At 30.8% G+C, this 23,226-nt stretch overlaps 2 protein-coding genes across 3 annotated transcripts in view; one reads left to right on the top strand and one right to left on the bottom strand.

Annotated features, from left to right (window-relative positions):
* LOC118201470 (RNA-binding protein RO60-like) overlaps positions 1 to 3,858 on the bottom strand; it is an 88,105-nt gene extending 84,247 nt beyond the window's left edge. Inside the window, exon 1 of one of the 2 annotated variants that reach the window (XM_035373594.2) lies at positions 3,736 to 3,858. In XM_035373594.2, coding sequence (XP_035229485.2) covers positions 3,736 to 3,779 — 44 coding nt within the window. In that variant the 5' untranslated portion in view covers positions 3,780 to 3,858. Of the gene's footprint in view, positions 1 to 2,782; positions 2,906 to 3,735 lie in introns of those variants that run through there. The other variant, XM_085816689.1, reaches the window with a different exon arrangement.
* A 267-nt stretch (positions 3,859 to 4,125) lies between these two features.
* Positions 4,126 to 23,001, top strand: LOC118201489 (uncharacterized). The gene is made up of 4 exons (XM_035373609.2): positions 4,126 to 4,429; positions 10,238 to 10,384; positions 18,371 to 18,460; positions 21,479 to 23,001. The coding sequence occupies exons 1-4, from the start codon at positions 4,213 to 4,215 to the stop codon at positions 22,096 to 22,098; spliced, it is 1,074 nt and encodes a 357-aa protein (XP_035229500.2). The 5' UTR covers positions 4,126 to 4,212; the 3' UTR covers positions 22,099 to 23,001.
* Positions 23,002 to 23,226: the final 225 nt, after the last annotated feature.

A 23,226-nucleotide genomic window follows, 5' to 3' on the forward strand; every position in this document is an offset into this window, starting at 1 on the left:
GTCAGCTTGGTGTTATCTTGTCAATAACTGAGATACCCATTTAGACAATGTTAATTGTCCCCTCTATTCTTACTTTTCGAGCATAGCTCGTCTCTTTAAATTTTTCATGTTGCATTATACAAAAGAAATAACAACAATTTCACTCATAATTTGACTAAAATTACCTATATGAGTACAAACTTCTTACCAATGTAACAGTACAAATTGACAAAATCCTTATAATGAAGCACAAAAATAAAGTGAGTCAAATATTTTCACAGCAGTAGCTATTTAGTAAAATTGTGCAGATAGACTAACAAATGTTTTATTAATGAGAAAAGAAAAGTTGTTAATGAGAAAAGTGCAATTTAGAATTCCACAGGAATGACCAGCGAAACTTTCACAGTACTCCTGCCATATTCACAATTTGATTTTAGCCAACTTTCATTGTCAACGGAATAATACATAAGTACCTAATTTTCCCATATACAAGTTCTTAAGGAGCTTTCCAATTGTCCACACACCCACAGAAAAATTGCAAAATAGTAATGATGATGCAATGTACCATGTCGTTAAAAAGTATTCATGTAACAACCCATGTATGCATTTAGCATTGCCCGAGACAGATTTCCACTTCTTAAGACATTTTTACTACTCTGAGGATTATAATCCCCCCTACGGAAATTTCAGTGTTTTAGCATATTGTTTGTGGTAGACTACATACTATAGTTTTCATCATTTCTGACAAAATTTCATTAATTTAGAAGTCAAACAACAAAAATCAGCGTTATATTTGCAAATTTTCACAGGGCTAGTTTCAATGGTTTTACCGAGCCACCATCCTCAGCTGCCAAAGTGCAAATAAATGAGATAAGATATAGGGAAAGATAAGGTTATTAGGGATATATTTATTCGCTATATCTTATCTTGCTCATTTGCACTTTGGCAGCTGAGGATGGTGGTTAGGTAAAACCATCAAAACTAGTCCTGTAAAAATTTGCAAACATAACACTGATTTTTGTTATTTGACTGCTAAATTAATATTTGTTCCCCATGGAAATTTAACCAAAATGTCATTGATTTCATTAGAGTTCTTGTCATCTTTGAACTTTTTACATGCATACAGCAGCATGTACACAGGATATAGCTTCCTTAATGGCATAAGGCACTTCTTTTTCCCCATCTCATTTTGGTCCAAAGGTCGTACACGTTGCTAAGTTTTTTAAAGCAAAAACAGGTTGTTGCATACAGAATAACAGCACGAAAAACTTAAAAGTGTATATGTCTTGCATGGGGAGAAAAAAAAAAGAGTGCAAAAATATGGGTGGTTCTCTGAATCGTCAAATGTGAAGATAAACATTTATTTAGGTATTTTTATGTCTATTTCATCAATGCATAATCAAAACATACATAAAGATAGCTAAACAAATGTTTCTCTTCATAATCACCAATAAGTTTGTGAAATTCACCAACACTATCATAGGAGGAAATAAAAACATTAATTTTATTACACAGCAACATGGTTTTAAAATTTTCTGAAACATAAGAAATTTAGAAAAATAGATTAACTATTTTTCTAAATATAGAACTAAAATAGATAAGAAAAAAAATGTTGCCTGCTGAAATGGTGTTCCCCCCCCCCTCCAGCATGTATACATAAATTCCCAGAAATAAGAATCTTGGCCCTTACATATATTAAAATTATTTACTGCATTTAATCCAACAATAGGTTAGATAAAAAAAAATTTTTAATTTAAAAAAAAAGAGAGAGACTTTAGATTTGGCAGGAAAGGTTTGGCGGAGAGTATTCGGATGGATCCCAGCAGAGCACGAATAGTTTTGGTTATGGCACATATCGAGGTGTACATGGACAAAGTCAAGGGAGTGTACAATGCCAAGTTTGTGCAATTCTTTAATTTTATGACAAAAAATGAAATTTTTTCTTTAAAAGCATCTGTTGTTATTGAAATTTTCATAAATTTTACAAATAAAATAACCTTTTTTGTTAATCTTTGGATTATGGTAACTTGGCGGTTTTTTGGCAAAAAATTTGGCCTGCTACAGCAACCTGCTAGTTTTTGTTTGGACGCCATTTTGTTTTCATGAAGTAAAGGCATTTTTTTTTTTTTTTACTCAACTTTTTTTTCCAACAATCTGCTAGCCGAATTACGCTTATGCTAGAAATTTTGTGGAACAAAAGTGCTTAATCATGATGAAGATTAGATGCGAAATTGGGACAAAGTGCAGAATCGCCCACTGCTTGCCACGTTTTTAAGAATTGCACATACACGGTATCCATGTACACGTCGACCTATTTTCACTTAAACAAAATCCCAGAATTGCACAAAAATGGCATTGCGCACACTCTTGACTTCATTCATGTACACTGCTAAAGTCCTAGCTAGTAACCTTTATCGCCTTACCAAAATGTCGCCAAACTACCTGTTACCATATTCAAAAAATTAGCCCATTTTTTTATAGTTCTCACAAGACTAACTGAATGGCTCTTCTTTCCAGGATTGTGAAAGTAAATAGGGGGGAAAATGTGCATTTTGTACTTATCCTTACTGCTCAATATCAGTAAAATTTTAGGTTTTAAATGCCCTGCCATATGATTGTCACTTAATGGAAATTTGAATATTTCATACATATCTAGTTATGAAGACTCTTAATTTACATTCATTTTCAACAATTCCACCATGAGAGAAGTGGGCAGAAGTAAAAGCTGCAACAATTAATAGTCCTTAAGAACAGGGCCAGTTTAATGCAAGAGCACGATGGGCACCAAGGGCCCTATGCTTACCATTTCATTTCTACAAATGTTTTTGCAGGGACCTCAGCACACTGGTTTGCCACAGGCTAATAATGCTGTTAACAAGACACTGCTTAAGAGGAAAACAGACAATTTTACTATTATTACATAAAACCATACCTGAAAGATATTCAAAGCAATGACCAAAAGAACTCGTAACCTATTCTGGTAGTTATATACGAACAAATATTTAACCCATGAAGTATAACACATTATTCACATAACATACATATAATTTTTTTAATTATTACATGTTCTTTAAACATTTCAAGGGACAGAGATAATTTAAGAACTTCCTTTTCATACGATTCATTATACAGAGATTTAAAATACAGAAATTACATGAAACAGTATTAAATTCCTAAAACAATATTCAAACTAATTTAAATTTCTATTCAGTACATTAATTTCACTTGAAAATTTTATTATAAAGAATACAAATATATGCGGCACATTAAATTTAAAAAATGTTTCAAAGAAAGGAAAAGAAGTGACAAAAATCAATCATACATATTAGAGAAAATATTTTCCTATATGATTTCACATAAAAAAAAAACTTTCGAATTATTTCCCTACAATTCATAATCTCGCTGAACATTTTTAAATCTTGATATAATGAAATATGAACAAAGCACACAATCATTAATAAAGAAAATAAATATGGATGGTGTCAGCATAATTTCAGAAAAGCATAACCTTTCCTACAACTCTTTTAATCAATTTTACTTAAAAGTTCCGAAAGAATAATTTGCAATGTTATTTATGAATTAATCGGCATTCTTCTGAGATTAAAATATTTTCATTTTATAAACCATCTTCTTTGTTACTTAAAATGAATAAATAGCGAATAAAAATGTCAGATAATGATTGATAATATTATTTCGAAAAATAAAGAAGAGTATAGTCGATTAAATTATTTCCAAATAAAATAAATGACAACTTACCTTTCCGTAAACAAAAGCCAAGATTTGATTTGACATACAGCCATATGTTGTTGCCATTTTATTTAAAAACTATTGAAAATATTAATGTCTTTAAAAAAAGTATTATTTTTTAACTCGGCCGAATTTTTTATCATATGAGAACATGCAATTACTCAATAAATTAAAAATTAATATTTTTATTTTTAGTTCACTGAGAATACACTGAAATATATTTAAAATTTTGGCTAAAATGGTTCATTATCGTAATTCAGCACATTTTATATTTCATGCTGACTGAAAATTTTCAGAGTAATAAGTTAATTATAAATTTTATAATTCAAACAGAAAGAAAATTTTGTCAAATCTTTTTACTAGCATAAAATCCAGACTTCTGACTTCCAGATTCTAGATTGTGGCAACTTGCAAATGTTTACATTTTTGAACCACACGTGTTATATTTTAGGCACTTGAATAATTTTAATAAGTTTTCTAAAAAAGATGGAGCAGGATGAAAAGCAACATGAAACGTCAGTGGTAGTTACAGAAAATGGCCTTCCTGATGTTGACTTTCAGAAATTGATTGAGCATATAACAGAAGAAGATAAATTTCTGAGGAAATTAATTGATACTATTCCGGCAAAATTGTACTTCAATCAAGAAATTCAAAATAAAATTTCGATTGAAAAGGAGATGACTATGAATAAAGAAGCAGAAGGTTCGTTCGAATTTTTTTTTAATTATGTATTGTATCCTTTTCAATATTTCTCGTGTAAATATAGATTTGCATGTACTCATATGATTAACCAAAGGGTAACTGAATCTTCGAGATTTGGGATGAAAGAATCATCGCGTTCGCATAAGCTCAAAAGCAGATAAACATACTGGGTAAAATCCTAGTATACGGTGCAGCCTTGGCGCGATTTTGAAAATTATCGCCAACACCAAAAATGACCCAAAGAACGTCTATCTATATACTATACACTATATATATTCTTTGAATGACCCGTTTACTACTCATCGTATATGTTTCGTTTTTACTGCTCATCATAAAGTCGCCAAAAGAAGCCAAATCCTGTATTCACCGGATACTAGGATTAAACCACATACTGCCTAAAGAACTCTTCATAGATTGCTCCCTCATATTACTTCACACGTGCTATAATTTCTATTAATGATGATACTGTATAACTACTATAATTGCTTACCAGTCTAATGATATGCTCGTAAAAGGCGATGCCCAGGAGCCTACAAAAGAAAGAAGTGACTTCGTCATCTAATCTGATTACTCATAGGAATGTACTATTTTTTAAACTTGAAAGTACAGTAAAGTCCAGAAATCCACAAAGCTTGGGACCAGAAGTTACTGTCTTGACTTTATCCATGTACATATTAACCTATAGTCACTTCAAAAAAACATCTCAGAATTGCACAAAAATGGCATTGTGCATTCTCTTGACTTTATCCATGTACACATCGACCTATTTTCACTTAAAAAGTCAAAGAAAATTGACAAAAATCCAATTCTTCTTACTCTTGTAAAAAGCACCAAACAAATAAGTGGAAAAATTTTTAAACTGGAAATCCTTTCAAAAAAAACCTAATGACTTTGAAAACTTAAATCATTTAAAAAACATAAGTTCAAAGGACTAATCTTTGGAATATGGTAACAGGTAGTTTGGCAACATTTTGATAAGGCGATAAAGGCTACTAGCTAGGACTTAGCGAAATAATCTGAGAAGTACACAGTTGGAATCACAGATTATTTTGTCTCAGAGAAATGAGAGATCATGAGACATGTAATGTGACATTTTCCGGAAAATTCTGATCGGGATTTTAGCTAATAAGCATTTAGAAACAATTTTGCTGCTAAAGTGCAGAATCGCCCACTTATTTGTTTGGTGCTTTTTACAAGAGTAAGAAGAAATGAATTTTTGTCAATTTTGTTTGACTTTTTAAGTGAAAATAGGTCGATGTGTACATAGGTAAAGTCAAGAGTGTGCACAATGCCATTTTTGTGCAATTCTGGGATATTTTTTTAAGTGAAAATAGGTCGACGTGTACATGGATACTGTGTATGTGCAATTCTTAAAAACGTGGCAAGCAGTTTGCGATTCTGCTCTTTCTCCCAATTTTGCACCTAATCTTTGTCATGATTAAGCATTTTTGTTCCATAAAAGTTCTAGTATAAGCGTAATTCGGCTAACAGATTTTTGAAAAAAATGTTGTGTTTAAAAAAAAAAAATGCCTTTACTTCGTGAAAACAAAACGGCGTTCATAACAAATTAGCAGGTTACCGTAGCAGGGTTGGTCGCCAAAAAATCGCCGAGTTACCATAACCTGAAGATTCACCATTTAAAGAACATAAAATCCTTACAAAACCCTGAAAAATTAATACTTTCACTTCCAAAAAATTTTAAAATATGAAAATTTGGCTTATAATTCCTTACTAAATGTAGTATTTCATCTCGATGTACTCCGTCTTCAATATGATTTAAATCAAATTCCTCATCATTATAAATATCATGAATACACATCAAATAGTTTTCTGTTTGCAATTTTCTAATTTTGACTCTGCGTAATGTATGCTTTATGCATGCGCGCGTTGAAAGAAATATTTAATAAAGTAAACAAATAAATATTAAGCCTTTTTTTGTAAATTTTGATACCCTTTAGATCATAATTGCTCTTTATTTCACAAAATACGGTTTCATATTTTTAATTTTATAATTTCTGCATGCCATCTTACGCGATTTAAACTGATGATCTGTAATCCGGAATCGCCGAAGTCGCGAAGAGTCCAGATTAACGACTTTTGACTGTAGTTGATTCAGAGTGTCATGCTTTTAAAGATCAATGGACCTGAAAATATTTGTTTACAGTTGTAAAGGATAAACCAATGTGTTTCATCTGCAGTCACGCTGTAGCAGTCTTCAAAGAATGTAATGTTTCCCATCATTTCACATTGAAGCATAAGGATTCCAGTTATAAAGCAATGTTTAAATATGACAGAAAACAAGAAAGCAGAAATTTTTGTAGACTTATCAGGTCAAAAATTTGTTTTGTTTAAGTAAATGGTATCTTTCAAGTAGCTTCACATGCAGATTACATTGTAGCATGCACTATTGCTAAAAGTAAACAAGCTCTCAGTGATGAGGAGTTCTTTGAAAAATATGTACTCTAAGTTTGTGGCGTTTGATGTCTGGACAATAAAAAAAATATTTTTTGAAACTATGAGCTGATCTAAAAAAGTGGCAACTTCTAAGAGTCGCTACTTTTTTAGATCCATTAATAAAAATCTGTCATCACAGCTTGAGCTGTAGAGTCATTAGGTTATTTTCAAGCAGTAGATGTGAAAAATGTGCAATGCTCTCACCAGGACTCGAACCTGGACCTCCCGAATATGCACCAAGTGTGCTACCATTACACCATGAAGACATGCAAAAAGGAAAAAGAAAATACCTTATATACTTCCCCTTTTAAAGGGGAATTTCACTAGGGATAAGCGGACCCAATCACCAAATCCTGGTGATGACAAATTATTGTCTACTACTGTTTAGTCGTGCCACTGTCGAGTCATTAGGTTATTTTGAAGCAGATGTGAAAAATGTACATTGTCCTTCCTGGAATTCGAACCTGGACCTCCCAAATATAGACCAAGTATGCTATCATTACATTATGAAGGCATGCTGGAAAGAAAAGTACCTTACAGAGTCAAAGACTGGCCAGTTTAGATCCTTTTGCATAGCTATGATAAATGATACTGCTTAACTAGTATTATTTGTAAGAGGTGTAGATGAAAATTTTGAAATTACCAAGGAACTACCATGCATGTGGTCACTATAGGTAAGTACAATGAAATATGATATTTTTCATGAATTTGTGAAAGTCCTTTAAACTTTGAAAGTACCTGTAATAAACGTATGTATTACAGTCAAAAGTCGTTAATCCAGACTCGTCGGAACTTCGGCAATTCCGGATTATAAATCATTAGTTTAAATCTGGTAAGATAGCATGCAGAAATTATAAAATTAAAAATATGAAACCGAAATTTATGAAATAAAGAACAATTATGATCTAAAGGGTATCAAAATTTACAAAAAAAAGCTTAATATTTATTTGTTTACTTTATTAAACATTTCTTTCAATGTATGTTGTTTAAGTTGCTTCGTTTAATGTGATAATACCTTCTCTTTAATTTTATAAACAGACATAATTTCTTGTTCAGTTACAAAGTTCCGTTGTTCAAGTGCTATAATTGCTGTGTCGAGAATACTGACTAATTTTGTCAATCGAAATTTTTTCGTTTTCAATAACCTCTGTGTCACTTTCTTCACTATCGGAAGTGAATTATAACGACGAGGAATTTGATTTAAATCATATCAAAGACAGAGTACATTGAGATGAAATACTACATTTAGTAAGGAATTATAAACCAAATAAAATAAAAACATCTGCCCTGAAGATAAGGATAGTGCTGACAGATCAACTTCCAGTTCATTGCATGCAGCGACGTCCCCCCCACAGAGCAGCGTGAAATTGATAAACAGATTTTGGAATGTTAAAGAAACAAAGGATATGCCTTTATCCGTTTTTTGCAGTCAATCGAAATTTTTTCGTTTTCACTGACCTCTCTGTCACATTCTTCATATCTTTATCCATTTTTTGCAGCAATTCCACTTTTTCTTTGATGGACATGGAAACATACTTTCGCTTTGTAGATTCTTTGGGAGCTCCAGCATCGTAAATTCTATTTGACATAACCGAAAGTTCAAGCTTACTTTTATAAAATTGCTCTAACAGTCTGCAAAAAAATAATAAGCCGGATCCAATTCGAAGATTAAGGAACAATGCAATCTGCAACATTAACTGAAATAGATAATTAGCTAATTTTAGCTTATACCATCTGTTATACATTAAATGCGCATGCGCACACGCATATGTGCAGCCGTGAAGGTCTTACGCGCATGCGTCAACACGACGCAGACAGTTTGTAGCTTTGAGGTCCAGATTATGGGTGTCTGAATTAACGAATTTTAACTGTATTATGTTTATTGAAGTGCCGATTATAATCGGGATTTCTTGAACTCTCTAATCACAGCTATCTTGGGAACAATGTTGTCTTTCTACATTAAAATATCCCGTGTAAATCTGCATTGAATATTAAAACTCTACTTAAAGTAATCATGACACTTGTAAATATTGTTTGATGTCGTGTACTTAAAGGCAATTTCAAGATTTCTTCAGTCCATGCCAATCTGAATCCTCTGATGTACAATATTACATAAAAGTAAGGTATCTTGGCGCAAAACGTGTTTTTGAGCAAGTTTGGCAGTTGAAAGACAACACTGTGTCATTCTTCCATGAGAAATAGTTTTCTGTAGAGTGTAAAATGTTGGAAGATAAAGCATGGTTTGAGGACTTTGCATTTTTCAAAGATCTTCTCTGTCACATGAACAACTGAAATGTCAAGATGCAAGGGAAAAAAATCTATCAATAACATCTAGGCTCCTCTCAAGGGTTTTAAACTAAAACTTGATCTGTTTGCTGGGCAGCTAGCTAAAATGACTTGTCACATTTTCTCAGGCTAAATTCTACACCCTCAGTAAATGAAGACAAGCTTAGGAGTTCTGAACATAGCCTAAGAAAACTGTATTTTGAGTTTGAATGCAGATTTCAAGCTGTTCAAACAGAACTGGATATTTTTAACATGCTTTGGAGGGTAAATTGTGAAGCAGTGAGGCTGGATTTGCAGTTTCAATTAATTGAGTTAATATCTAGCAATCATCTCAAACAGTTGTTTCTCAGTGTTCCAAAATTAAAGTTTTACGAATTGTTGTTGAAAACAAATTTCCCAAATTTAATATCTCACCCCAAGAAAATAAGTGCTACATTTGTTCATCTTATACATGTGGAAAAGTGTTTTAACTGTGAACCTTAGGAAAAATTCTGTTACAATAGACTGACAGATGAGCATTTAGCAGCTCTTATCGGAATCAGTACATTGCAGTTCAAGCTTGAATTTAGGAAACTTTTAAAAATGCATTTGCAGTTTCATTCATCCCATTAATATTTATATACTTTTTTAAAGTTTTAGACTTAATTATATTGGCCCATTAATATATATATTTTTTGTCTTTTGGCTTGCTTCCAAAACTTTTGCCCATCACTATCTTAAACAATCAAATTTTATGAATCAAAATGTGTGAAATTCTCTGACATATTTTTAAATGTAAAGATCAGTTTTTACATGGAGAAAATGATCAAGTGTGTGATGCCAAGTTTCTGCAGTTCTGTAATTTTTTTTTTTTTTTTTTTTTTTTTTAAACTAAGATTGATGGCTTTGTACACAAGGAGCCCTAGCACATCACCATTTTTGAAAATGGCTGTTGTTTTTTGGGTAAAAACATAGTTGTCAATAATTGTTAATGTTTTGGGAGAGGAGTGTAAATAATCAGAAAGTACCATATTTTTTTTAATTTATTTGATTTATTTGATGATATTTAAGCTATGAAATATTTTTCAGATCTAAAGAGAAAGTTTTCTCGTTATGATCCTTCTGATAAATTCAAACAAAAGAGAGCTCGTTTTGATCCGACGTATCAGAAGAGTGTGTCACAAATTCAAGAACAATGCAACAAACAAAATCGAAAGAAAAACAGGAAAACAAAAGGTAAAATATGTTTCTTTGAAAGTAGAATATTTTATAAAAAGTATTTGTTAGAGGTTTAATTTTTGTATTTGAATCTGAAACACATTCTTTACGAATAATGATTTTATTATTTTTATGGTTAATTTTTAATATGCATACTATTTATTTACTGTACCATATTATTCATACTTACAGCTTTCATAAAGAATAGGCGATCATTTAGAAACCACTTTTTCTATGCGATTTAACAGTTTTATGCAGTACAATTTATTCTATACAATGTAATGTTATTTATTTATTACAAATTCCCAGAAGATTGGCTATGATGTCATTAGATCTCTAGCCATTCAATATTTCTGAACTTCACAGTTTAAAAACAAAAGTGCAGAGCATAAGTCAAGATGAGTAGCATAAAAAATTTGATGTTGTCCGCACAGAGAACATAAAGGAGAGTCATAAAGCTCAAGCCAATACAAGTATGTTGGCAAATAGTCACGGCCTGTAGTAAGGCAAAAAAGTGCCACAGCTGCATTTTAAGGAAAATTTGGGATCAACTGTGCCTCAAGCAGTGAGGCTCATGGCTTACTGGCTGTCACACAGTGCTCTTTCCTTTATCCTGGAGGCATATCATCTTTTTATCAGGAGTTTGACTGAATGAAATAAGAGACTTTTTAAAGGTCTGGAGAACCCTCGACACCCTTTCTTAGTCAAAAAGTCAGCAGCCTCGTTCCCAGGAATCCCGCAGTGAGCTGGGATGCACTGGAAAGAAACAGAGATTTACGTTGAGAGCTCTTTGCATTCCAGTATACAGATATTATCTGTGTCTTGCCTATTTGCTAAAGACTGAAGAGCAGACAGAAAGTCTGACAAAATCATCGCTCTACAGAATGACAAGGGGCGGATAGCCAGTGGCTTTAATGCAATGTAAATAGCCTCGATTTTGCAATCGGAATGGGTGGAATGAGCACCTATTGGTGCATAGCATGAAAAAAGATCACAACGCACACTGGCTCCTGCTCCGTCTTCATTGTTAAACATTGATCCATCTGTGTAGACATGTAACCATGTGTCTCTAGGGTATTTGTTTTCAGTGGTTAGATGGAACAATACCATGAACCTTCTGTTCGCTCATGTGATTTTTATTAAACCTGCATATCCAGCTTCAGACACACCAAGATCTCTCCATATCCCAAAGAGCAGACAGGCCCACAGAGAAAAGTTGAAGACTGGGGTGGACATTCTTGTCAGTAGCTGCAGAATAAGCATATTGTATAAACCCTTTCTGAGTTTTAAGATTTCTCTCTGTTATGTTATTAATTAACTACATATGTAATTCAGAAGTCAAACAACAAAAATCAGCGTTAATTTGCAAAATTTTCACAGTGAAAATTTCACTGTGAAAATTTTGCAAATTAACGCTGATTTTTGTTGTTTGACTTCTGAATTAGTATTTATTCGGCGTGTTATTGTGTCTTAATTACATATGTAATGTTATTAATTCATTATATATTCCAACTGAAACATATGAAGCCTGACCATGGGAATTGAAGATATTTTTTAATTCGACTTTTTTACATAAATAGTGGGCTTGAAAATAAATTGCTCCCTTAAAGTATAATACAGTACAAAGTCTGAAATCTGGACTCGTCGGGACTTAGGCGATTCCAGATATTAGATCATCAATTTAAATGTAGTAAGATAGCATCGAGAAATTATACAATATGAAACTGTAATTTATGAAATAAAGAACAATTATGATCTAAAGGGTATCAAAATTTACAAAAAAAATTAATATTTATTTGTTTACTTTATTAAATAAACATTTCTTTCAATGTAAGTTGTTTAAGTTGCTTCCACAAAAAGTTCTTTTTTCTTATGTCATATACAGTTGACTTTCCAATACCATACTCTACCTTCGAGAATTGAGAATAAAATTTATGTTTTGCTAAGAAGCTTATCTGTTATTTCGATAAAAACTACAAAATGCATTAGAGAACAAAATCTCGTATAAAGCATAAACTATATTTGAAGTATATTTTTATAAAAAATCAGACTGGGAAGAAAGTCTTAAAATGATAGAAGACTATTATATTTCGAGTAGGATGTATATGATACTTAATTAAAAATAATTAAAAGTGTTGTATCATATAGACTAAATAAATTTTGAATGTAATTAATGTGCAAAATTTAAATGATTTGAAAGAAAAACAGCGATAAATGAATGCTTAAAAGCCTGAACAAGACAAGAAAATGATAAAATTGCACAGAAAAAATATTCCAAATAAGTAAATAATTTAATCAAAAACTAGATGCACAATCTGGCATAATGAAAATACATTTTGATTGTTCTAATTGTGTAAAAGTTGATGATTTGAATATAAAAAGCAACAGAAACGTGGTTTGGGTCCAACAACCGTCTGCTTCGCTTGGTAGAACTGTTGAACCATCAAGTGCATGACAAATTAAAATGCAGTATAATTAAAAAATTTCATGGAAAAATAAATGTAACATTAGAAACAGGTGGAAAAGATAGTTGAACCACCTTGCTGTAATGAACTTCAAGGTACCACAGATTTTGTTCTCGGTAACTAGTGGTTTGCTGTGTCCAGTCTAATTATTAAAGATAGGATTATCTTAAAAAATAAACAATGTTTGAAAAACCGTAAATGTGTCAAAAACATATAAACATTGAATATTGAATAACAAAAAAAAAGTGCTGATTAACCCTTCGAGCATTGCAGGTTTAGCCCTACAATTTTAAAGTTCCTCAAAATGTTATAAGTAAATTCTTGATTATAATTTAAAAAATGACTCACTCATTTTGTACCTTGATTCCTTTTTTTTTTTTTTTTTTTTTTTCCAATATGCATTGAACCTAAAATTGGATACAGTAAAAGCTGGCAGAAATTTTCATCTGTAATGAATAAGAATGCCACCCTTCTGCATGGGACTTTACGTCCGTAACGCTGAGACAGTTAACACTGTTGCATCTACCAAAAGAATGGAATAATAAATTTAATTATAAAGTCATATTAAGATTTAATTACAGTTATTGTTTGTTATTTTGCACAATTATTAAAATTTGTTGACCTTTCTTTTCCTGTTTAACTGTCTGGTAGTAAATTTACGTGATAGCTTGCTTAGCATAAATATCATGGTTCTGACCCTTGCCCCAAATTAAACATTTATAACTATTTTATCCATAAAAAATATAAACATTAAAATTAATAACAAATAATATTGATGAATTTATCCTTAACTTCTGAGTATAGAAATAATCTAACTTTCTGCTGGCAGATTGCAAAAAAAAACTTTATTCATATTTTTGCCCCAAAATTATTGATTCCATAATTTTGGGTTCTGAAGTCTGTGGGAATAAAAACATAAGGGATACACATTGCATTCTGGCATCTGTTTAGTAGAGAGTTCAGTATATTGCATTTATTTAGCCTTTTCACCAGGATTAGAAGAAGAATTTTCAATGCCAGCATTTTTTAGTTCTGTCATTCATCACTTGGATCTTCATGTGTAACAATATTATAATCACATAATTGAAAATTTTCTGTGTCGCAATCTGAAAATATTGAAATACCTCTATTTTCACCCACTTAGTGATAGGCAAGAAAACAATCCATCTTAGGTTCCTGATATTGTGTGTCAGCACAATCAGGAGTAGAATCCTTTGCATTTTGGCAGAAAGTTCTTCAACCCGCTTTTGTAACTGTCCTTCAGTTTTGCCATTATCCACATCTTGCAATTAGTTTTAGAGGCATCAGGAAGTGTTTTCACATTTTTTAATCATCTAGGCTTTGGGGAATTGAAAAATCTCAAAAACCAAGGTTCTTTTGAGATTTTCCAATCAGCAAAAGCCTGCAATACACAGTTCCATTCACATTAGAACTGTGATTCACTATCTTGACCATTTTTTGCCTGTGCATCTTTGATCTCCAATATCTAATTTGCTTTTGGCATCATTTTTTTAAACAGTGCAGCTTTGATGATGCTAAAGATGAGCCTTTTATAGGAAGTCCAACTGTACACCAGATTTCTGAAATTAAATTTTAGCAGCAAATATGGCTGTTTGGCTTTTCTCTGTGATGTTAAAAGTAGACTTCACAGAGAAAAGACAAACAGCCATATTTTATTTGGGATTTAGTGTTTATGTGTTTGGGCTATCTTATCTTAAAAATACCATCCTAATTTAATGAAATTATGTAGAAAATACTTAAATAAAATGCAAAATATGATAAATATAGCATTTAGAATCCTAACTTATGTATCAAATATTCATTGGACCCTTAGCTATTACTCAATGTAGTGGATTGCATTTTTCAAAACAAAATATGCAAATGTAAAGAAAGTTTAGAGAAATCTTCAATACTTGTTAAATTGTTAAATTGACTACCTTATCAGTTTGCCAACTAGGAAAATTAAATTGCCAGATTTTTACATGCAACAGATTTGATTTTCATACTATTTTGATTAAGATGTTATCTGCATGATATTGATCCAGTATTCTTTTTTTTTTCCCTCGCTCTGATGTGCTTAAATCATTTTTGCTTATAATATAAGTAGAAAAAAGCAGTAATTTTGTGATATTTATATTCTACATATTTGATTTGAATGTTCACCTTAGATTCTGTGATATCATTTGACTATCTTCTCTCTAAAATCATCAATATTTTAACTTTCCATTAATTGGAAAATAAATAGCTTCTTCCTGACATTGTTCATTCTTCCATATTCATATTATCTTCTGCTAAAATATTATCCATATTTAACATGACATCAACTAAAAATGAAGCAGTGGGTTCTGCACCCCCCTCCATCACCAAGAGCAGGAAATTGTACATGCTGAGCAAAAGTAAAAAAATAATTCCCAGATGAATTTATTTATTGAGAAGCAAAGTATTTGGAGATGCAGTTTAAAGTGTTTCAGAGAAAAAAATGATCTTTTTGCCAATAAGTGTTTTCTTGGTTTCAGGATTCCTGTCCTTACTGCTTTGTGCTTCATACACTGTAAAGCTGGAAAAAAAAATACCTTTCACCAGAAGATGCTGTAGATTGTATAATATGGTTGAAAACAAAGTGATTGATTAGAACTACTATACAGGAGAAGTTTTTTTTAATCAAATACTCAAACTTTAAAATTGGTGCACCCAAAAAAATGGTCAGGATTGACGAAGTCTATTTGTCAAACAAAAAACAGTGTAATTAGAATTTTGCTGAAACAATGGATTTTCTGAGGAATATGCAAGATGATTGAATGCTTTCTAGTACAAATACTAGGCAGAATTTGCCTAAATGCTAATAAGATAATAAAAATATATGTTCTTGAAAGAAATATGGTGTATTCAGGTTGGTGGTATCCTTGTGAGCAAGAAATTAGGATGGTTTTCACCATTTTACTGTAATTCCTAAATGCAACTTCATAAATCCATCATTGGTGTGTGGTAGTATGTGGCAAGAGAGAAAATATTCATAACTAATAATTTAACTGTTCGATAAAAACAGTTACAAATTATGGCATTCATAAAAGCAGAGAATTGTCACCCCCCCCATACACACTATCGTTTCTAATTTTTGCCAAATTAATTTTAAATGTCATCAAAGCTTATGCAGTGATTACATTTAACAAGGCAATACCAAATCTTTTAAATATGCAGTAATTACTTTTAACAAGGAAGTACCAAATCTTCTTTTAAATAAACTCCATAAAATTATTAAACTGTAAAAGCTACAGATCCTGCTAATCTCTTTTTTATTATTATTATTATTTAAGGCATGCTATAAATCTTGAAACTCACTTTCGTGCCCAGTTTACTTTTCAAATTGTTGCCACCAAGTGTTACTATCATATTTTTAAAAAATTAATTAATGAAGGATTTGTATGTTTCTTCGCTGTGGAAGAATGATGGCACCTAGGGTCAAGTTTTTCATATGCTTAATTCTCCACCCAAATATGTGTACCTTGAAGCCAAGTTTCGAATTTGTTTATTTTTAATATTTTGTACGCATTTAATGAATTTTTAGTCAACAATCTCAGCAATTTAAAAGCGAGAAGTGGCAACAATGCTCAATATATATATTTTTATCTCCAGCAGGCTAGTACCAGAAATAAAAGGCTTATATTTTCCACCACACCCATCATGTTGCCATTCAGTGAAGCCTAAGATATTTAACTTCACCAAACTTCAAAACCAGATTTAATCTGTAAAATTATGGGGTAACAAACTAAATGATTTAAAAGCAATATGCACACTTCTTAAGAATATTTTTTCTGCTTGTCATTATTATTGAACTAAATAAAAGAATATTAAAATCAGATACAGTATATACCCGCGTATAAGTCGACCCCCCCCCCACACTTCGACATAAAAAATTCGTAGAAAATAAAAAACCCGCATATAAGTCGACCCCCCACTTCCGAAATTGATCGAGAAACTTCGAAAAAATTTTTTTATGTACTACATTTATTCAAAATCATCTGAGAAAAAAAGTAAATATATGATAAAAAATACCTTGGTAAATAAACAAAATTAAAATCCTTCAACGTCCGATTCATGGTCAGATTTGCCAAACATTTCATAGAACTCTTCTGTCGTCATTGGCTCATCATCATACATATTTTCAGTCTCGAACAAGTAAGTGACTTATTTGATAAGTCGTCCAATTTGAGTGCGGGAAGAAAACAACTGCATTATATAAAGAAATTTTTGAACTTCCGATTCTTTTAATTTTTAAAGGCCCCGCGTATAAGTCGACCCCCCCCCCATTTTGAAGTCTTTTTTTTGTCCAAAATATCTCGACTTATACGCGGGTATATACGGTATATAATCAGAAATATTAAATATTTTTATAAAATTAATCTAGTTGGACTCATTAAAATCATTATATACCTTTTTCTTTTTTACGATAACTAAATTTAGATGGCTTTCCACGTGAGCAACTAGTTTTGAAAGAAATAATATAGTTTTTTTTTTTTTTTTTTTTTTTTTTTTTTTTTTAAATGTGTGGCAAACCCTAACACTGTATCTGGAATTTCTGGAATTTTAAAGGTAATCTTATGTGGCATAAGTATAAAGAATTTGATATTTAGTAAATAAACACACAAAAAGTTAATAATAAAAAGATAAAAATAAGTTTTGCAAGTCATTTACTAAGAAAACTGATCATTAATATGATGAACTGAAAAAAGATTGAAAAAACTAGACAAATTAACACTATATCAGAAATTCTAAACATGTGCTGCTTTTAAAAATTTTGTGATTTTTCTGTTGAATTGTATGTGCTGTACAAGAAGAATGCTGTTCTTCATATTAGAGCTGAAAATATTTTTAAAAAAGATGTTAGCAAAAATGAGTCTAAGAGCAGATTGGTAACTAGTGATGCTCAGTGAGAGCTTTAAACCTTAGCAAACCCTCTGCTGTGACAGTAAAATCTGAATCCTTTAAGGTTTTGGGTAAGGTTGGACGTAAGCAGTCACTTAAATATGCTATAATTTTGAAATGGTAACATTCTCTGAAAAATATTTTTTTTATTATGAAACATATATTCTGATAAATTAGGAGTGCTGAGCTTTGAATAATTGCCTGAGTCACAAAATTACATGATAATTTTTACAAATTATTTTTAGTTAAAATACAAAGGCATCAGCTATTTTATTTTTAAAGGCAGCTGTACTTTTTCTTAAAACTGCTTCTAAATCTGCATGTGAATTTATTAGATAACTACTAATTATCAGATTTAATAATTGGGGTGATGAGAATACCGAAATAGCAGATTTAATGATTTCTGACATCAGAACATGATATGATTCATTAAATCTCACCTCTGTAATTTAAAAGTTCCATGAATAGGGTTCTTGAGAAAGTATTTTGCTAGATCCACGTCATCATTGTATTTAAATGGTAGAAACTAAGTTTAAAAAAAATAATAAAGGTAATTCATATAGTTAATGCTTTTTCTTTCATTTCTTTTAAATTTAATTATTTATTTAAATTTCAGATATTACTAATTCTTCATCTGTGTTAGCAAGAGCTGCAAATATCGAAGAACTTCAAAAACGTCTTCAGGAACGCATTGATCAGCTTCAAAGTAAGTTCCCCCTTCTTGAAAGCATTCATGTTTTCATATTTCATGTTTTTCATTGAAATGCTTTAAATAATACTGTAAAAAATGTTATTATAAGTTTAATTTTAGATAACTCATGAATAATTAATATATAGTGGGCACTGCTTAATGTGATCATGTTAAGTCTATTTTGATATGTATTACAGAAGGTGTTCATAATTTTTTTTTTAACAATATAAACAAAACTTGGAATTTTATTTCCTAATACGTTCACTCTGCTAGGCCTTTTTAACCAAGATATTACATCTTGATTTCCAAGATAAAAGTCCTTTTCTTAAAACATCAGGGTTGATTTCATTCCACTCCTCCTTCACAATCTTCCGGAGTCCATGCCGCTTATAAAGAGCTTGTTTTAAAAGTCCAAATGCATAGTAATCCATAGGAAACACATCAGGGGACTTGGGTGGAATGCTTTTAAGGGGAATAGCTTAAACTCTTGTTTCATTTCTCATTTTTTCAAAAAATACAGCAGTATATTTAGAGGTATGGCTTAAAGCCTTATCCTGATGGAACTTAACACAGTGAAGATAGTTTGGATAAAGAGATTGAATTTCTTTTTTAAAAATAGATGTTAAAAGTTATTTCTGATAGTAATCCAAATTAATTTTGAGATTTTTCTTACTCTCCTTATTTCAAGTTTTTCATTATAAGAGAAATCCAGTAGTAACCATCAAACCTTTTCTTGTTTTCTCTGAACCAACATTTTAAATCTTTTTCTCCTCTTTCTCGGTAGCAAATTGGTCCTTTCTGTTGCAGTCAGATAACTATATCCAAGCCTCATCAATTGTAACTATATATTTTCATTTCTCACCTGTCAAATAATTTTCAGTTTGCACATAGCAATCTACTATGTGCTGCAATGTTATCTGCATTCTGCACATAGTCTTATGCTGAGAAACATGTTTCGGTGTTAGATGATGAACATTATGGTTTTTTTTTATTATTATTATTATTATTGCTTTCACTAGCTTTAAATTGGATTTTATAACTTTGTTCACAGACAAACACAGATTTCCAACAGAAGTTGAAACACAGAGTTCTCCTACAAAGATAGTTAAAGATTTTGTAATAGCTCTACCGGGGAGGACTGGATTTCCCTTTAAAACATGAGATGCGATTTTAGATTTAATAAGATATGTATGTACCTTTGTTGGGTATGAATTTTTGCCTTTTCCCCAGTCCATATTAATTACGTCCCTTATTTTACGTGTAGGAATATTAAAACCATTCATTTCACATCTTTTTTTAATAATTGAATAAGAGTATTTCTCTTTGGACAGCACAAAAATATATCCATTGTTTATTTTTCAGGAACGTTTTAAGGGGGAAAATATTTTTAATGCTGCAGATAATAATTAAACCTTATTCCAATTTGATGTCAGTCACATTTGCATTTTAAAATTAATATTTAAATTCATGGTGAAAATCAAAATTGTTACAAAAATGTGTAAGCACCCTCCGTACATGTATATTACAATTAATGGCTACATACTTGATTTGTAATACTAATTTAGTCATCTATGGAGCAAAATGATTTTCTATTATCATTGTTTATTTTTCAAATATCTATGAAACTAAATGATAAATTAAAATATTGTTTACATAAAAATTATTTATTTTTGTGCAAGGGAGTAACATATAAATAATATAGGCATCCCTTTTAATAAAATCAGATTAAACTTCAAATAACTTTGAAAACAATTTACAAACAAAATATACATGACATTCATTTTCTCCATTAAAGTTTTATTTGCAGTATTTATTTCTAGCATGTTTATTTCATATTTTTCATATTGTCATCTTAAATTTACCTTCATAAAACAATCCGTAGAAAATCAAAGAATATCAACAAAACTGAAAACAACAAGGAATGAAATCAGTAAGGAAACAATAATGACCTTTGTGGATAAGTCTGAAAAACTTTCATTAATTAACTGGAAATCAGAGAAGTTAAGATATAAGAAAAATGCTCAAATTTTTGTACGGATGCATAGGAACAATAAAATAGCCTGAGTAACTTGCACCCTTTTTAGCAAAAACCTCAGAGTGCTTATATGCCAAGATAAGAACTAAGAACAGGAAAATTGTCTTATTCAGTGATTAGTATCATTGTAAATCCAAAACACAAGTGCTTATGATAAGTTCCTTCTAAAAATTTCCACAGAAGTCACTTCAGTCGTATATCGATGAAGAACTTGGTGATTTTATGAGCATATGGAGGTATTAAACTTTAATATCCAATATTCTGGTACTATCTGGCAGTGTTTTTTTATATAAAGAAAAATCATTCCATGTGCTGTTGACATTTCTTGTTCAATAACATAAAGAAAACTAAGTACTAGTTAATTATTAATTTATAATTAATTCCATTTCGAGTGGCATACAAGCTCAATTTTACAATTTTTGTTATTTTGCTAAAGTCACTAATAATGCAGTCATTATCATAGACTGGTAAATTTCATCAGAGCTAAAGGAATAAATACACAAGACATTCTGCTTGTGATTGGGAGAATTAAATAGAACAAGATATCCCATGTAAGAGATAAGAAATATCTATAAAATTTGTACCAAAAAAATCCTTGTTAGTTTCTTCTTTTGAACCGAAATATAAAATTAAATGAAGGAAAATATGGCAAAGGGAGATCCCCAGAGAACTGAAATATTTTAAATAGATTGAAATGAGATCAGATCTCCTACAGATAAACAGCACAACACTGCTGAGTCATTTATATTAGTTCCCTGAACTGTGGGGAGCTGCCACAAGGAGGCTATCTCATAATCAGGTTCTACCTATTAAGGCCAAGATAGGATCACATACAGAAAATGTTAGGAGGTACAATTAATACTAATTTGCATTTGCTCAATACAGCTGAGTAATGGAATTAGTACAAATAACTTTTTATTTAAACAATTGTGTTAAAAGTTTTAAATACTTTTATTTCATGAAATACTTACTTTTTTTTTTTTTCCTCCCCATCCTAGTGAGACGTAAAAGTTGTAATCCTTCTGATACTGCGGAAAAGGAAAAAATTAAAAGGAAATTGAAGAAAATGAAAAGCAAACAGAAGATAAACCTAGTAAAAAATATAAATATTAACAATAAAGATCAGACTCCAAAAGCAAAGGAGGAGAAATCTGAAATCAAACCTGTTTTTAATAAAGGCAGTAACATCATTTATAGTAAACTTGATTTTACAGAAGATGGACATGAGGAAAAAAATAAAGACTTTGTGAGTAAAAAACCCAAAGTGCTTCTTAAAAAAGCTGAAAAGAAGAAAGAAAAATTAGAAGAGTTGCTAGCAACTGATCCTGAGAAAGCTAAGATAGCCATTGAAAAAGATAAATGGAAGAAGGCAATACAAAGGACAGAAGGCATGAAAGTGAAAGATGATCCTTCTTTGTTAAAAAAGTCTATAAAAAAAGAAATGAAGAAGAAAAAGAGAAGTTTAAAAGCATGGAAGGAAAGAACTGAACAAGTTGAAACTGTGAAGAAAACTCGACAAGAGAAAAGGTTGAAAAATATCAAAGCTAGAAAAAGGGAAAAACTTGAACATAAAATCAAACGAGCAAAGAAGAAAGGGCGTGTAATTCCTGGTTTCTAAATATTGTGCATTCATCTCTCTGTAACTTAAATTAGTGATAAACTTAAAAAATTTGACCTAATTTATAGTTATGTAGCAGCTTTTTTTATTAACTTCTTCATTAAATATGTATGTATGTGAATAAGTTTCATATAAATGTCACAAATACATATTTTTCTAAAAATTTTAATGCATCGTGATTTTGACAAGTCTATTTATAAATACATTATGTATTTTCTTGATTGTGTACTAAGTTTTCATAGAAAATATGTAAGTCACTCAAAGAATACAAAGATCTTTCATCAGATAGCTTTGTTACTGAAATTATTTATTTATTGTTATTTGCATATTTTGCCTCTTGCCATGTATAATTGTTCAGTATTATTTTAAATGAACTTTTTATAACTTTGAAGTTAAAAGGCAACTTTAAATAGACATGCAAGAAAAAATAATTGTTTCAATCATAAGGTATTGTCTTCAGACTAGAAAATTGCAGATTTTAACCAAATTTTAAATAGATTTTCAATAAATTTCAAACAGCGCACAGACAGTATAGTGGTTAGAGGAGCCTACTCAATTACCAAAGTTCGAATCGTAAAGAAGGCATGTTTAATTTTCTGTCCTTTTAAAGAGGCAATGGTAATCAACTATTAGGCATCTCCACAATAAAATGGTCACCACTTCTAGCCTTAAGAGTGGCCAGTGCTGAATAGGCAAGTGCCCGCCATTGGATTTAAAATATATATATATATATCAAATTATTGCCATAAATTTATGAACAATTTCTATTTGATATTATATATTTTATGGTGGTTTTTACATTTTATTGATCCTCTTTATTTTAAGAACATTTTGTTGTCTGTTACAGACTTCTGAAGACCTCATTATTTGATATATATTTTTAATAAACTTATTCGTACTTCATATGTTTATCTTAAAATTCTTTATGCCTTTTATGATAGCATACTTGCAAAACAATTTTTTTAAGAAGTACAGAATTTTTCTTGTGGGACTATTATACATAAAATTGGATTTCTAATGTTATTTTCAAAAATATAATAAACTGATAAGAAATATTTCTATATTTGTGAGTTAATAAAAGTTTCACGTAAGCAACAGAAAATAACTGTTAGCTGATTTGGGGAAGTG

The sequence above is a fragment of the Stegodyphus dumicola genome, chromosome 5, assembly GCF_044657685.1.
Source record: "Stegodyphus dumicola isolate Sdum_Otavi_A_Nest chromosome 5, ASM4465768v1".
NCBI lineage: Eukaryota > Metazoa > Arthropoda > Arachnida > Araneae > Eresidae > Stegodyphus > Stegodyphus dumicola.

Bases quoted from the DNA above. Each gene is read 5' to 3' on its own strand.
- LOC118201489 (XM_035373609.2), top strand. From the start codon at position 4,213: ATGGAGCAGGATGAAAAGCAACATGAAACGTCAGTGGTAGTTACAGAA. The intron at 4,430-10,237 runs GTTCGTTCGAAT...AATATTTTTCAG, and splicing joins TATGAATAAAGAAGCAGAAG to ATCTAAAGAGAAAGTTTTCT. The intron at 18,461-21,478 runs GTAAGTTCCCCC...TCCCCATCCTAG, and splicing joins ACGCATTGATCAGCTTCAAA to TGAGACGTAAAAGTTGTAAT.